Source organism: Neolamprologus brichardi, chromosome 22 (assembly GCF_056152115.1).
Source record: "Neolamprologus brichardi isolate AB-2024 chromosome 22, ASM5615211v1, whole genome shotgun sequence".
In the NCBI taxonomy this organism is placed as follows: domain Eukaryota; kingdom Metazoa; phylum Chordata; class Actinopteri; order Cichliformes; family Cichlidae; genus Neolamprologus; species Neolamprologus brichardi.
Window position 1 is genome coordinate 33,362,172 of NC_142124.1, and position 15,876 is coordinate 33,378,047.

The window sequence follows — 15,876 nt, forward strand, 5'->3', positions numbered from 1 at the left end:
TGCATGGCAATCTGTCATTACACACACACACACACACACACACACACACACACACACACCATTTTAAGCATGTTTCCTGTGTTATGCATTTGAAATGTAATTTCACAGGATGGAGTGACATGAAAAAGGATTCATGCTTCAAACTGCATCTGGAATGAGTTGGCGTGCTGACAGCAGGGACACGAACTACCAACGTTTGCTCCTCCAAACACGAGAATGTTACAATCTAACAGTATTGATTATGAATACAAGATAAATGTTGCTCTGTGGACCAGCATAGCTATCACACACTTTCATACCTTTAACTCACTTTACCAAAGGAATCAAGAATTCAGTTGGTAATACAGAAAATGAAGAACTATTATTTTCATTTTTGTCTCAATGTGATAGAAAACAGATGACAGAGAGCTGTCCACGTATCGTCTGACTGCAGGTCTTCTTCACCGGACTGCAGAATCGTACGAGACTTGAACAGACTGAGTAACCTGTACTGAACACATTTACCATCATTTTCACAGTGTAATCATTTTAATGTCTTATTTGTTATGACTGTTATACTTTTTATAGAATTCTTACACTTGTTGCTCGAATAATGTTTCCAACTGAAACAGGCGGCACTCAGCTGTGTGAAAGGAGCCTGGCTATACTGAACTAACTGGTGTCTCTCAAGATTCAGTCTGTCTAAAGAAGGCAAATTTAATGTTACAATGAATGAGGTTTGTTGTAAGACACACTTCTGTCTTCATGGTAAACTCAGTTACTGTACTTAAGGCTCTAGTTTCATTAACGAAAAGACACAAGGATGGTATTGCTGCTCTCACTTTGCTATCAACAAGAAAGCAGAAACTGCTATTCCCCCAAACTGAAAAGTTAGCCCCAAAGGTTCCACGTTACCGAACCCATGTTAGATAAGATGCAGTGTGTGCAGCATGTGTGCAGCGTCTGTGCAGCGTCTGTGCAGCATCTGTGCAGCGTCTGTGCAGCGTCTGTGCAGCATCTGTGCAGCATCTGTGCAGCATGTGTGCAGCGTCTGTGCAGCGTCTGTGCAGCATCTGTGCAGCATGTGTGCGCTGATCAGGAAAAACTTCATGTCACGTGTCAAAGCAAGAACTGTGAAGCTCTGCATGCTTTTATTCAGAATGTGACAAATTAACTGCTCAGCTCAATGCAAACTTAAAGCTTTATTTAAACCTGTTTGACTTGAAATAATTTATTATTATTAATAATAATAATAATAATAATATTTAATTACAGTCTAGATGTAAAATCTCGTTTCAGAATGATCAATGCAGAGTGTTTAAATCAAACCTGAAACTTGATTTTCTGCATGAATTTTGCCTGCTAGCACAAATCTCTGCCTGTAAACTGTATTTACTGCTGAAACTAAAACAAAAATGTCTTTCCATCTTTACTGCATCCTCTTTGAAATGAAGAAATACATCTTTTTCTTTAAAAAATTGTTATATAATGTTTGTACTTAATTGTTTTAAAGTTGAACATTGTGCCATGTTTGTGTTTGTGGGGCGATCGTAGCTCAAGAGTTGGGAGTTCGCCTTGTAAGCGGAAGGTTGCTGGTTCGAGCCCCGGCTTGGACAGTCTTGGTCGTTGTGTCCTTGGGCGAGACACTTCACCTACCGCCTATTGGTGGTGGTCAGAGGGCCCGGTGGCGCCAGTGTCCGGCAGCCTCGCCTCTGTCAGTGTGGCTACAATGTAGCTGCCATCACCAGTGTGTGGATGACTAGATGTATAAAGGGCTTTGGGGTCCTTAGGGACTAGAAAAGCGCTATACAAATACAGACCATTTACATTTAATCGTCATTTTGTTTAGTTTTATAGTTACAGCTACTCATCAAAGCTTCACCATGTTTATGTTCACAGTCAGTGAGATTAATATTGGATCAATTGTCTTTACTCTGCTGACTTAAGAGGGATGAAAGTCTATCAATGTAAAGAGCTCGGTCAGTGTTTGGGGTCTTTCCACAATCACCCCACTGTGTACTTCTTACATTAGTGTACAGTTGTTGTGTGTGGAGCATTACCCCCGTGTGTCACTGACTCAAGCAAGGGACAGAAAAAGAGGTTATGGAGCTCTTCTCATAAGGCCATAATAGATGCACGTGCATGTACATGTTGCTAGCACTGGAGTCACTGGCTGACATTCAATCATTCATCGCTGCTAAGCTAACGTAGGCTGGAACCAAACAGGAGGGTTAAGCACAAATGTTAGCACAGCTGACGGGGAAAACAGGGACTGGCAAGAGACATTAGAAGTCTTATTAGCTTGTTTTGCACTGTGGTTCTTATTAGCTTATTTTATGACAATAAAGTAGGTATTCTATCCTATTTCAATCACCAAGTTACCTGCTAACACCTGACTTAGAATAAGTGGTCAGACGCAGGAATTACACACATTAAAATTAGAAGTAACATTATCATCCACAACTAAAGTCCAGTTAAGTAGTTTGTGGAGCTTTCCTATGCAATGAAAGGTCACTGCCAACATTTCGACTGTGCTAACTTTCAGCTTTAGCTCTAAATAAAGTAGCAACAAAGCTAGTTATTTAAAGCATAACTTAATGACAGTAATTCTTTGTATTCTCAGATTTCATCAGTGAGCACAAGTTAACACCAAAATAAAATAATCTGGGACAGATTCTGCCCGGACTGACTTTCTTCAAATGTTCCCGGTATCTTGTTGAAGTATCTGAGGTGGAACTGCAGCCATAGGAACTCCCTCTCTGTTCTACACAGAAGGCTAATCTGACACTGTGGGAGAACACGTGGAATCTTTTTCCACGTTTTCCAGTTATTCTCTCCCAGTTCCAAAGTGCAAACAATAAAAGAGACTTGGTAAACCTGAAGTATACTGTAACAGGGAAAAGGATCTTATGTGATCAGAAAAACCTCTGGTATCTGTCAACAGCTTAATTTCCCCAATCAGTTCTGACAAGAGCCACAAAATGAGTTGATTTCATAGACTGGTGCATTCTCAATCGAACCTTCTACATTAGGTCTCAGCAGTTTGCCTGGAAGGTTGAAGCAGAACAGACATGACCAATCTGATCAGCGTGGATCTCCAGGCTTCTGCTCTTGTGCTTTCCTCCTTCGAGGAAACAAAACTCGACGTCTGGATGTACACTTATTCACGGAGAAATGTGAACCCAACACGGTTATAAAAGATAAAACGTTTTAAATATAATAAGAAATATAAAATATTAGACTTCCATGATGTCTATATGCAGTAACCTTCTAGATAACCTTTTGAAGGACTTAAAATGAGCCCCGCTTTAATCCTCGACGCGTCACCTCAGAGACAATGAATAAAGCACCACAAAATTCATCTTAGAAACAGAGACCTAACCATTCAATGATATGTACAATGTGACAACGATACAAGAGAAGAAAACAGATGACAGAGAAAGACTGAGCGAGCCAGAGAAAACACTTATCAAACTCCCGTCATGCAGATACGAGTTTACACAGGAGACCTGAGGAGTATTATCTCTGCTGGTTTGTGAGAGCGATGCCCTTCCTGTCACAGTCCCAGAGGCATGTCAAATAAGAGCTCGATTCAGAAATGTACACAAAGCAGGGATCCTTTGAGACCTCTGTGTTATATTCTTTTCAATGAAAGAATTTTGGGGAAATTGGAGAGAAAAATAGGGACAAAATGGACGAAAAATGGAATATCAAGCTTAGGAGTCAGGTTAGGTAGATTTTAAGGGATGTACATCTTGCCCATGTTTTTGAGCAAAGTAATGCCAGAGAGTTTCCCGGGGTGCCTCCTAGGGCTCGATTCTGGGTGGTGTGGCAGCACCCTCCTCGTTGTCTGAGGAATTAGGGGATTCCACAGTAGCAGCATCCTTGCTGCGACTTCCCTTGCTGTTGAGTCTGGGCCCCACCTCAGCTGAAGTGCTGCTGCTGCTCTGGCTATCTTGGCCCTCTGAGTTCTCCAGCATCTCCTGGATTAGCGGTGGCATGGAACCTGGGATCTCCATTTTTAGAGAGATGACTCGCTCTGCTCCTGCAAGACCACGGTAGGAGAAAAACAGTTTTGAAACTGGAATATAAATCCTTAACATCTACAGTCCTTTTCTCAATATCAACCATATAATACCTAAAATACTAGCAGTAGGGATGTGCACAAGTAGTCGACTGATTGTTGCTGTTATGTACGAGTCGTTTAATCTGATGGTTTTACATTGTAACTGATGCCGATGCTGGTAGATTGTTGTTTCATAAGTGTTATGCAGCCATTTGCTACCAGATAGAGCATCTATGTTAGGAAACACCATAAATCTGTTAATCCAGGCCTGAACATCGTGTTAACACTGCTATCGTTCTCTAAAGGTGAAAGAATGAGATCGCTGACATAAGCAGCTGAAATTAGCTTTCTCCAATGGGTGGATGGGCTCTCCCTTATTAAGTGTGAGGAGTTCAGTCATGTGGGGGGGGGGGGGGGGGGGGGGGGGGGGTTCAGAGTATAGCTGCTGAGCCTCCACATAGAAAGGAGCCAGCTGAGGTGGTTGCCTCCTGGCCTCTACTAGCCAGGCATGTCCTACAGGAAGTAACCACCAGGCGAGACCCGCAGATCCCATCCGGGTCACGCTGCATAAAAGTTATAAATTGACTTGCATGTAATTGACTGATAAATAAGTAATCCCATTGAAACCAAGACTGATTGATGCCCCAATCAATCAATCAATCAATCAATCAATCAATCAATCAATCAATCAATCAATCAATCAATCAATCAACCATCCAACCAATCAATCAACCAACCAATCAACCATCCAATCAACCATCCAACCAATCAATCAATCAATCAATCAATCAATCAATCAATCAATCAATCAATCAATCAATCATTTAATCAATCAACCAATCAATCAATCAACCATCCAACCAATCAATCAACCAACCAACCATCCAACCAATCAATCAACCAACCAATCAACCAATCAACCATCCAACCAACCAATCAATCAATCAATCAATCAATCAACCAACCAACCAATCAATCAATCAATCAATTAACCAATCAACCAATCAATCAAGGACAAGGAAACCTGCACAAAGTTGGAATGGGCTACTAAACACTCACTAAGCTCAGTGAAAAGTGTTAACTGTAAATGCTTGTGCACTGAACCTTACTTAGCCATGGTCATGTGACACAGTGTTTCGAAATATCAGCACTTCAGAAGCTCAACACATTAAAAATGTCAGTATTAAGTGTCCCATTCCCACAATTCCTGATTAAAATAGAAATAGCAGAAATACAAAATGTTGTTGGTTTGGAGCTCCATGCAGGATTCCACTTCACGGGGCGAGATGATCATGAGGTGGTGGACTAGCCCAAAACTACACAGTTGGAGCTTGTTAATGATCTGAAGGCAGTTGGAAGCACAGTCACCAACAACACCTGGTGTATTTTGTAACGTATTCTGAATACTTTGGATTACTTAATATATTATCATGCTTTTTACAACTACATGAATGTCCTATTGCTGTGATTTATTACTGTTACTGAAGGTTACTCTCCACACCAACACCAACTAGATGTTTAAATCTTAATATAAATGAGTAACAGTAGGTGGACATTAGGTAAGGCTGCACTTTTTGCAGCGATCTCGTGTAGAAAACTATTCCACGTGTATATAAAACAGGTCCGCGGCTCCAAACCGTAGTAAAGGGACCTCTGGCTAATACGTCGGGTTCGTGTCGGCTCGTAGCTGAAAACTAGCTTTACTTTGTTGTCTGGGTCAACTTTGCTAGCGAGAGACAGAGAGAGGCGTTGAAAGGCTGCTCATACGGTAACATGACATACAGTAACTGTAACGGAATACAGTTACTCATATTTTGTATTTTAAATACGTAACGCCGGTACATGTACTCTGTTACTCCCCAACACTGGACACAGTGAACATCTAAATGATTCAGAGAAGGCTTCCGGTCAGATAAAACCAAAGTCAAGCTCTCTGCCATCAACTTGACCCGCTGTACAAATACACCAAGAACACCATCCCCACAGTCAAGCACAGCGGTGGAAACGTGCTGTAGGACTACTTCACCTCATTGAGGGGTCAATACTGGCCTTTTGTATTTTCCTTTTAAAGACCTAAACATATCTATTAAAAAGCTTGAAGATGCACTGGATGAATGGATAATTTGGTTGTTTGTGAACATTTTTCTTTTTTAGCACGAGTCAAAAATCCCCTGTGATGGGCAAAGAGAGGCTGAAACATTTAAATTATTTGTGCTGGAATTCATCGAAACCCATCTTAACAGTGACTGCTGACCAGTTTGGCTATCCCTGTCTTGACAATGCTGTTCTGTGAAAGAAAAACACTGACAAGCCTGCACAACTGCAAACAAAGCTGCTTATTATTTATGATTCATGAACACAGGTTTTCAGCTGTGGGCTCAGTCAATTATGTTTTTCCGTCAGCCGTGCACCCTGCCTCAAAGTTTGAATGTGTTTGGTGGACTGACAGGGGATTTCTAAGAATTGCCCCACAGTCCTTCAGCTGAGACACCTGAGAAAACACAAACACTGGGCAGTCCCAGAGCGCTCGTTCTCGCTGGAGGCACTCACGGACTCGCGCTCTGTCACTATCTGCGTTCTTTATTTATACAAGCTTGTGTGTGTACAAAGATAACAAAGTTATTCCAAGAACTCAGAGCTGAGGTTTCCCTTTTCTACATCTGTTCTCAGAAAAGAGGAAGCTGTTAGTTGCTAAATAAGTTTATCACACAAGAGTTTATGTGAAAAGTCACATAGACATGTGGATTGCTTAGTGATCACATTTCATGTAGCTGATCACACTATGTACAATTTTCTTTTGACATGAACTTTTCAGCTTTCTGGGAATCAAGTCAAGTCAAGTGGCTTTATTGTCATTTCAGGGATGTGCAGTAGTACAGCACAGAGTGAAAAGAGACAACGTTCCTCCGAGACCCTGGTGCTACATGACATATAACGGACAAACACAGGACTACGTGGAGTGTGAAGTGCAAAAAGTGCAAGAAAACAAGACAAGACAGTGCAACACTAAACAGAACAGAATGATACAGACACAAGCAATGGAAATGTGCAAAATACTGAGTATTGTGCATAAAGTAACTTGGTGTCTGAAGGTGTGTATGTGTGTATGAGATACTGCAGATAAGTGCTTGGTAGTGACGTGTATGAAGGTATGAGTGTGTCAGTCCAGTCACTGAGTGTTCAGGAGTCTGATGGCCTGGGGGAAGAAACTCTTCCACAGTCTGGCAGTGAGGGCCCGGATGCTCCGGTAGTTCTTTCCAGAAGGCAGCAGGTGTGTGTGAAGAGTGTGTGTGAGGGGTGTGTGCACAATGGTGGTGGCTTGTAGGGTATTGCAATCCAATACGGTGCAGTTACCATACCAGACAGTGATGCAGCTGCTCGGGATGCTCTCAATAGTCCCTCTGTAGAAGGTGGTAAGAATGGATGGTGGGAGATGGGCTTTTCTCAGCTTCCTCAGGAAGTAGAGATGCTGTTGGGCCTTCTTAGTTATGGGGCTGGTTTTGAGGGACCAGGAGAGGCTCTCTGCCAGGTGGACACCAAGGAATTTGGTACTCTTGACGACCTCCACAGAGGATCCATTGATGTTAAGTGGACAGCAATCTCTCTGTGCTCTCATGAAGTCAACAATCCCGTCTTTTGTTTTGTCCACGTTCAGAGACAGGTTGTTGACTCTACACCAGTCTGTTGTGTGTCCTCTCCGTATGCTGACTCGTCGTTCTTGCTGATGAGACACAACACATTTGTGTCATCGGCGAACTTGATGATGTGGATCCAGTTGCAGAGGGAGGTGTTCAGGCACAGCAGGCTCAGTTTTCCAATCAGGTGCTGAGGAATGATTGTGGTGAATGCTGAACTGAAGTCTATGAACGGCATTCATACATACGTGTCCTTATTGTCCAGGTGGGTGAGGGCAAGATGTAAGTTGTTGGCTATGGTGTCGTCAGTTGATCGGTTGGGGTGATAGGCGAACTGCAGTGGGTCCAGTGTGGATGGCAGCAGGGTCTTAATGTGCCTCATGATGAGCCTCTCGACTTCATTATGATGGGCGTGAGTGTAACGGGACGGTAGTCATTGAAGCAGGACACTGGGGACTTTGGCACGGGAACGATGGTGGTGGCCTTGAGGCACGTTGGGAGCGTCAAAGCATGCATAGAAGTTGTTCAACGCATCTGGTAGGGAGGCGTCACCATCACAGGCAGGTGTTGTCTTCCTGTAGTTGGTGATGGCCTGGATGCCCTGCCATATGCGCCACATGTTGCCGCTGTCCTGGAAGTGGCTGTGGATTCTTCTGCCATGCACGCACTCTGATAGCTCAAGACAGTTTGGCCCTTGCTGTTACAACTAAAATCCTCCAGGAGGCACAGCACCAGCTGCTCAATGAATGAGTGAAACAAACAAATTTTACCATCGATGTGCTAAAATCTAAAGAGGAGCAGATCCAACAGAGACTTGCTTCGCAGTGATTCTGTACGTCCGATCACTGTGTGTCCGTCGTGGTGAAGAGAGAGCTGAGTGTAAAAGCGAAGCTCTCAACGTTCCTACCCTCACCTATGGTCACGAGCTGTGGGTAGTGAGCGAAAGAACGAGATCGCAAATACAAGCGGTGGAAATGAGCTTCCTCCGAAGGGTGAGAAGTTCGGCCAATCGGGAGGGGCTCAGAGTAGAGCCGCTGCTGCTCCACATCGAAAGGAGCCAGCTGAGGTGGTTCGGGCATCTGACAAGGATGCCCCCTGGGCGCCTCCTGGGTGAGGTGTTCCAGGCATGTCCCACCGGGAGGAGGCCTCGGGGCAGACCCAGGACACGCTGGAGAGATTATAACTCTCGGCTGGCCTGGGAACGCCTTGGTGTTCCCCCGGATAAGCTGGAGGAGGTGGCTGGGGAGAGGGAGGTCTGGGCTTCTCGGTTTAGGCTGCTGCCCCCGCGACCCAGCCTCGGATAAAGTGGAAGAAGATGGGTGGATGGATGGATGGATGGATGGATGGATGGATGGATGGATGGGTGAATTTTTCAGCCTGTTTCAGTAATGCAAAGCCCCCAGCATCCAACAGGTGCGGGGGGCATCTGTTGGATGAACGAAGACACGGACATCACTTGGTAATAAGAACATCATCGTCCTTCTGGCAGACAAGGGTAGGTGCACAGTTCTGTGAAGCATGTGGAGGGTGGGAGTGCACAAGTGTTACTTCTTCCCACTGCTTTTTGAGCACCTGTTGTAGTAGAAGATCGTATTTCCTTCCTGTGTGTATGCTCTGTTTTGTATATATGCTTGAAAAAGCTTGAAGATAAAAAAATTGGACGGTTAGCTGTTTCAATTTAGTCCTGTTCAATTTTATTTTATTTATTCAGCGCCAAATGACCACAGCAGTTGCCTCAAGGCACTTTATATTGTACAATAAAGACACAACAACAGTAGAGAGAAACCCCCAATAAATGATTCCTTTGAGCAAACACTTGGCAACAGTGGGAAGGAAAAACTCCCCTTTGACCAAAATAAAACCTGAGCAGAACCAGAGCAGCTATCTGTCGTAACTATTTGGGAGTGAGGGGAGGGAGAAATAACAAAAAACACACAGTGAGTAAAAAGGGTGAGTGAAGAAGTACTCAGTGCATCATGGCAGGCCATAGCAGCATAAGCATACTGCAGCATAACTAAGGGAGGACTCGTGGTCACCTGATCAGCCCTAACTACATGCTTTAGCAAAAAAGAAAGTTTTAAATCTTATAGAGAGGGTGCCTGTCTCCTGAATCCAAACTGGGAGCTGTTCCACAGAAGAGGGCCTGACAGCTGAAGGATCAACTTCTCCTTTAAAGACCCTATAGTCTACAAGTAAGCCAGCAGAAGAGAATGAAGTGCTCTAATGGGACGCTATGGTACTACGAGCATTATAAGACGGGGCCAGATTGTTGAGGAGGATTTTAAATGAGATCCTGGATTTAACAGGAAGAAAAGCCAACATAGAAGAAATCTGTTATTTTTGTCGTGTATATGCAGAATAGAAAGATGTTCACAAACATCTTTCTATGTCAGCATGTTTACAATTTCCTAAAATATAATTATTTGCAGCATTTCATCATTATGTTTAATTCAGTTCAGATCTCAGTGCAGTTCATACTGAAAGATCAAGACGTCACAATATTAGACAATCCTCTGCTTCCTCTTCGATGTCCAACGAGATCCTGGAGACGATGCTCCACATGTGTGCACGTTCCTCCGCTCTTGCACAGTGGGAGAAATAATTATTTGGAGGTGTGGAGAGGCCTACCCCGTGTCCAGACCTCAGTCTTTTAGAAAAATCAGCATGGCATCAAATAATTATTTCCCCTACTGTAAGCTGTATATATCTTTATATCTTTCCACCAAGAGCTACTATCGAAGCTGTGTCGTGTAACAGCACCTCAACCCAGCTTTAATCATCATCGTCTTCAAAACAACAACAAAGTGAACAATCAGTTAATAACCTTCCTCTGGACCGTTAACCATGTCGGCTCAAGCCTTTTAATTAGCTGAATTTGTTTTATTATTATTATATTTTAATATACAAAGATGTAGGCTGGACATGAAACAGCATATGCATTATTCAGCAAATACTTCATATTCAGATAAATTTATATGAAAGCAGCTCAACCTTAAACATGTGCAGCAGTAATATGGGCAACACTTCTGCAGAATAATTGTTTTTACTTTTCAGAGTTTTGTGTGTCCTGAAGTGTTTTCATGATGTTTTAATGATGTTTAAAACCACTTTTATTTTCAGCTATTTTTCAGCTAATAATAAATGATCTTTGGGGATATAGCAGATATTTATTTAACTACAGTGGGACTAATAATGCCTTCGTGTAGCTGTCACCACACAGCACTTTAAAAACATCACTTTGCTGATTGTAAGCTCAATCATCACCACGTTAATGTCCACCCTACCTTTAGCACTGATACTGCGCAGGTCTGTGATCTTCATCAGGGTTTTGGGGAACATGTGTGGTTTACTTGGCCGACGCTTTCTCACATAGATCTTGAGAGCTTCAAGCAGCGGCTCCTGCAGCTGGTCCACTTTAGAGGGCTCCTCGAGATCCTGACGATCTGATACACAGACGCACAAAACACGTCAGACTTCAGGCTCAATTAGGACAAATTCATATACTGGTTTATATGATATAGACAAAACTGAGGCGATTATATGTGATGACGCTTGGTTTGATTTAGAAGAAAAACATTTAGACATTTACAGGATTTAGAGTTCACCGACTCCTGAGATGAGTGCAAACCTGGTGAACAACTACAAGAAACGCCTCACCAAGTACTAAATCATATTTCGTTTAGGGTTCAAATAGTTGTTTGACTCAACAATAATAATATTTTGTTGTTGTTGTTGTTTGTTTGGTTGATACAGTGTATCTGGAAAGTATTCAGAGAGCTTCACCTGTTCCACCTCTTGTCATGTTACAGCCTTATTTCAAAATAGGTTAAATTCATTTCCACCTCAAAATCCCATAATAACAGTGAAACTGTTTGTTTGTTCACTGTGTTGAAGCCTTCAGCTAATCCAAAATGCTGCAGCAAGAGTCCTGACAGGGACTAGAAAGAGAGAGCAGATTTCTCCTGTTTTGGCTTCCCTTCATTGGCTTCCTGTTAAATCCAGAATTCAAAATCCTGCTCCTCACATACAAGGTCTTAAATAATCAGGCGCCATCTTATCTTAATGACCTTGTAGCACCATATCACCCTATCAGAGCACTTCGCTCCCGCTCTGCAGGCCTACTTGTTGTTCCTAGAGTATTTAAAAGTAGAATGGGAGGGAGAGCCTTCAGTTTTCAGGCCCCTCTTCTGTGGAACCAGCTTCCAGTTTGGATTCGGGAGACAGTCACTATCTCTACTTTTAAGATTAGGCTTAAAACTTTCCTTTTTGCTAAAGCATATAGTTAGGGCTGGACCAGGTGACCCTGAATCCTCCCTTAGTTATGCTGCAATAGATGTAGGCTGCCGGGGGATTCCCATGATGCATTGAGTTTTTCCTTTCCAGTCACCTTTCTCACTCACTATGTATTAACAGACCTCTCTGCATTGAATCATATCTGTTATTAATCTCTGTCTCTCTTCCACAGCATGTCTTTTATCCTGTCTTCCTTCTCTCACCCCAACCAATCACAGCAGATGGCCCCGCCCCTCCCTGAGCCTGGTTCTGCTGGAGGTTTCTTCCTGTTAAAAGGGAGTTTTTCCTTCCCACTGTCGCCAAAGTGCTGCTCATAGGGGGTCATATGATTGTTGGGTTTTTCTCTGTATCTATGAAGCGCCTTGAGGCGACTTTTGTTGTGATTTGGCGCTATATAAATAAAATTGAATTGAATTGAAATTCTTGCAAATTCATTAAAGAGAAAAAACTAAAATATAACATGTGCAGTATTCTACTGACACTGTAAGTTAACGATACCGCTGTACCTCCAGTTAACCTTTAACCTTCTATAATAGGTTTGTTAGTTTGAACAAAAGTGATTTTAGTTGATATTTTGTTGCTGTTTGGTTCTGTGGGTTTGAGTAATGTGATGGAACTGAAACATTAGCAAACAAGATGAGATTACGTGGTCTGTAAATAAAAATGTTGATGACCTGATGGTGTAATGTGTACTTCACAAACCAGTCATAAGGTGGCAGTGTTTACACTCAGATCTAGACCTGGGGAAACTGTAGTCAAGATATGTGATTACAAATGCGATCAGAGGTGTCTTGTGCCTTTCATGGGTTATGCAAGAGCCTGTAATATGCAGCGAGACCTTGTGGGTTGAGTATATACATATAGAGCTCTGAATGAAAACCCAGCAGTGATGAAACCTGAGTGCTGATGGCGGGTGGGAGCGATGAAGACAACTGAAGCAGGGTTTTTGGTGGACATACAGTAAATGAAACATTATTACTCTCTCATTTCCTTCATCAGTCTGACAGTCTGATCGTTGCTGCTTTACTCAAAGTAACCTGTGGCTGACTTTCAGACTACATTCAGCTGGAGTCAAAATGGGCTAACTGTGCTGAACGAATAAGAGTCCAGCAGAGTTTAAATGTGGACTGAATCATTTTCTTTATGTACAACATTTCACCATAAACTGTTTAGTGTATGTCTTTAGACTATGATGCAATCAGGCTGCAAACAGCATGTTATGTGTGGTCCTCTGGCAGCCTGTAATGTTTCACTTAGCTTCATGTGCTCAGTTGTATTTAGCAAATAAAAATTTGAGTCCTGCATCACTCTCTGATCACCACGCGGTGATGATCTAAGTATAGGTGTGACTACAGCCAAGATCTGATTGCTTAGATAACATTTGTGGGTGATTCCTTCTTTTGAGCAAGCACAAGCAGGTGTAACCACACAATCCCTCTGAGGACAGAAATGTGATGAGGTCTGCTCAGAATTTGTGTCCTCGTGTCCTTATTTTTTTGAGGTACACGTTGTCAGTTTCTCGTCATTCTTTGGTACCAACACTAATCAACACCAACGGTTCCCATTCTCACTAAAGGCCTCATGCTCTGTCCTTCATTCACCTCCAGAGATGAGACAGATAGCGCTGAGGAGGCCTGTTTCTGTGTCATCCATCTCAATGGGCAGGAGCTGGTTGGCAAAAGTGAACACCAAGTCAGTGAGCGGGCCGAAGCCAGCATTGTGCATCTGCGTCCGGTTGAGGGTCAGCCCATCTGAAAAGGTCATGGTGTCCTGGTCAGGAGTGTATCTTGTACAGATGCGCAGGATCTGACAGAGAAGCAAACAAGGCAGAAACTGTGATTCACAGCTGGCAGTTTTTTTTAATGAAATACAAGTTTAAAGGAGAGCTATTCTGCTCACTTTCAGACTGTATCTTTATTCTGAGACGTGATTAGCTTTATATCACAGTTTGTGCAATAATATCAACTGTAGTGGAGTTTACTACCAGAGAGAAAGATGTTTCTCCTTGCAGTTAGTATTTATTTATTTATTTATTTATTGTTTCACACATGGTACAGCAGTAATTCATTTCCCAAACACAACCTTCCTTTCAATTAAAGCAACACTGTTTCCATGCATGAAAAGGAAGAAGAATAAATTCTTATTGCCTGTGATATCTGTGATAATACAAGTAGGCAACCAAAACTACACTCTGACAATATTCTGCACTTAAAACAAAGCAAACAGAACAATATACTCAACAATGAGCAACACCACTAAATATCAAACTAAAAGGATCATTTTTCTACAATTAAATGCTATTCTTTTTAACTTCTTCATATTGGTTTATCATTTTATTCTTATAGCAGATTTTAAATGGAGAAACATTTGTACAACACTTAAGATGATCACTGAGAGAATTCCAGTTTCTTATGCCTGTGACTGTTGGACACTTTTGCCTTTGTGTGGTTCGAGCAAACCGGTGCTTAAAATAAAACTTCCTTCTGAACACAATACAAATAAACTTTGTAACTTCAGAGGTAGTGTTTTATTTTTTGCCCTAAACATAATAGTTAAAGTCTGTAATTTCACTATGTCTTCTAGTTTTAATAATTTAGGTTTTATAAACAAACTATTAGTGTGTTCTCTATATTTAACATTATGCATCACTCAAAGCGCTCTCTTCTGTAATAAATATAATGGTTTCATATTAGTCACATATGTATTCCCCCATACTTCAACACAATAACTCAGAAAAATATAATATTCTCATTGTCTTGCAATCTAATATATATCTAACATTACCCAGGATATAAATACTTTTAGCCAACTTTTTTTAACATGCTCAATATGAGGTTTCCATGGTAACTTGTCCACTATTACAGCGGTCCCCACCCCCGGGCCTCGGACCGGTACCGGTCCGTGAGTCGTTTGGTACCGGGCCGCGAGAGTTGAGGCTCAGGTGTGAAATGTATAGTTTTCAGGGTTTTTATCGGTTTTCAGCGTTATTTTGTTATCGTTTTTATCGTTAACTCGGTTTTCCTGGGTCTTTTCACGTGTGTTATGAATAATTTTTCTTTTTTTTTTGGTACCAGTACTAGTTTTATTTTGTTGTATTTATCCGCGACACCTTAAAGGCCGGTCCATGAAAATATTGTCGGGCATAAACCGGTCTGTGGCGCAAAAAAGGTTGGAGACCGCTGCACTGTTACACCCAGAAAACTGAAGTCTGTCACTCTTTCAATTATCACTCCCTCTACAGATAATACTATCTCTTCCTCCTTTACATGGTTTCCAAATATCATAAACTTTGTTTTTTCCAAATTCAGCGATAACGCATTTACATCAAACCATTTTTTTTATTATTTTCATTTCAACAATCATAATTTTAACCAATTCTTTCAGGTTTTCTCCAGAACAATAAAAATTTGTATCATCTGCAAACAAAACAAAATGTAACATTTTTGACACATCACAGAGAGAACCTAAAGACACGTAAAATGTTATAGTTGTTCTGTGTGTTGTTGCTGCTGAACCCGTGATTTGCTGACATGTTCAACCTAAAAAAGGAGTTAAATGCACATTCATCTACCTAACACCTGGCTGCTGTTCTTATTTACAGACCATTATTTACCTTGACATGTATAATAGAAGTCAGCTGACTCTATGAGCTCTAACACATTTTACATACACCAGCAGACACAATACACCAGAAAAACTGTGACCTTCCAAAGACCCAAAGAGAGTAACCTTTGGATCCCCCTGTTGCACTGCATGTTTGTGTGTGTGTGTGTGTTCACCTAATGAAGCAACTGATGGTGGATGTGAAGCTTACAGTAGCCTTTGAAGCTACTTGAGTGGGTTGACTCTGACAGTGAGTGGCAGGCATGTCTGCAACATGAAAAAGAATAAAACATGGCTACT

The 15,876-nt window shown here is 41.9% G+C and overlaps 1 protein-coding gene across 2 annotated transcripts in view; it reads right to left on the reverse strand.

The window, feature by feature from the left end:
* Positions 1–2,731: 2,731 nt before the first annotated feature.
* Positions 2,732–15,876, reverse strand: part of LOC148096852 (retinoic acid receptor beta-like) — a 127,349-nt gene continuing 114,204 nt past the window's right edge. For both annotated transcript variants that reach the window (XM_087834673.1, XM_087834674.1), the window contains exons 6-8: positions 13,575–13,779; positions 10,965–11,123; positions 2,732–4,024 (exon numbers count right to left, since the gene is read on the reverse strand). In XM_087834673.1, the coding sequence (XP_087690799.1) occupies positions 3,786–4,024; positions 10,965–11,123; positions 13,575–13,779 (603 nt within the window). In that variant the 3' untranslated portion in view covers positions 2,732–3,785. The remainder of the gene's footprint in view (positions 4,025–10,964; positions 11,124–13,574; positions 13,780–15,876) is intronic.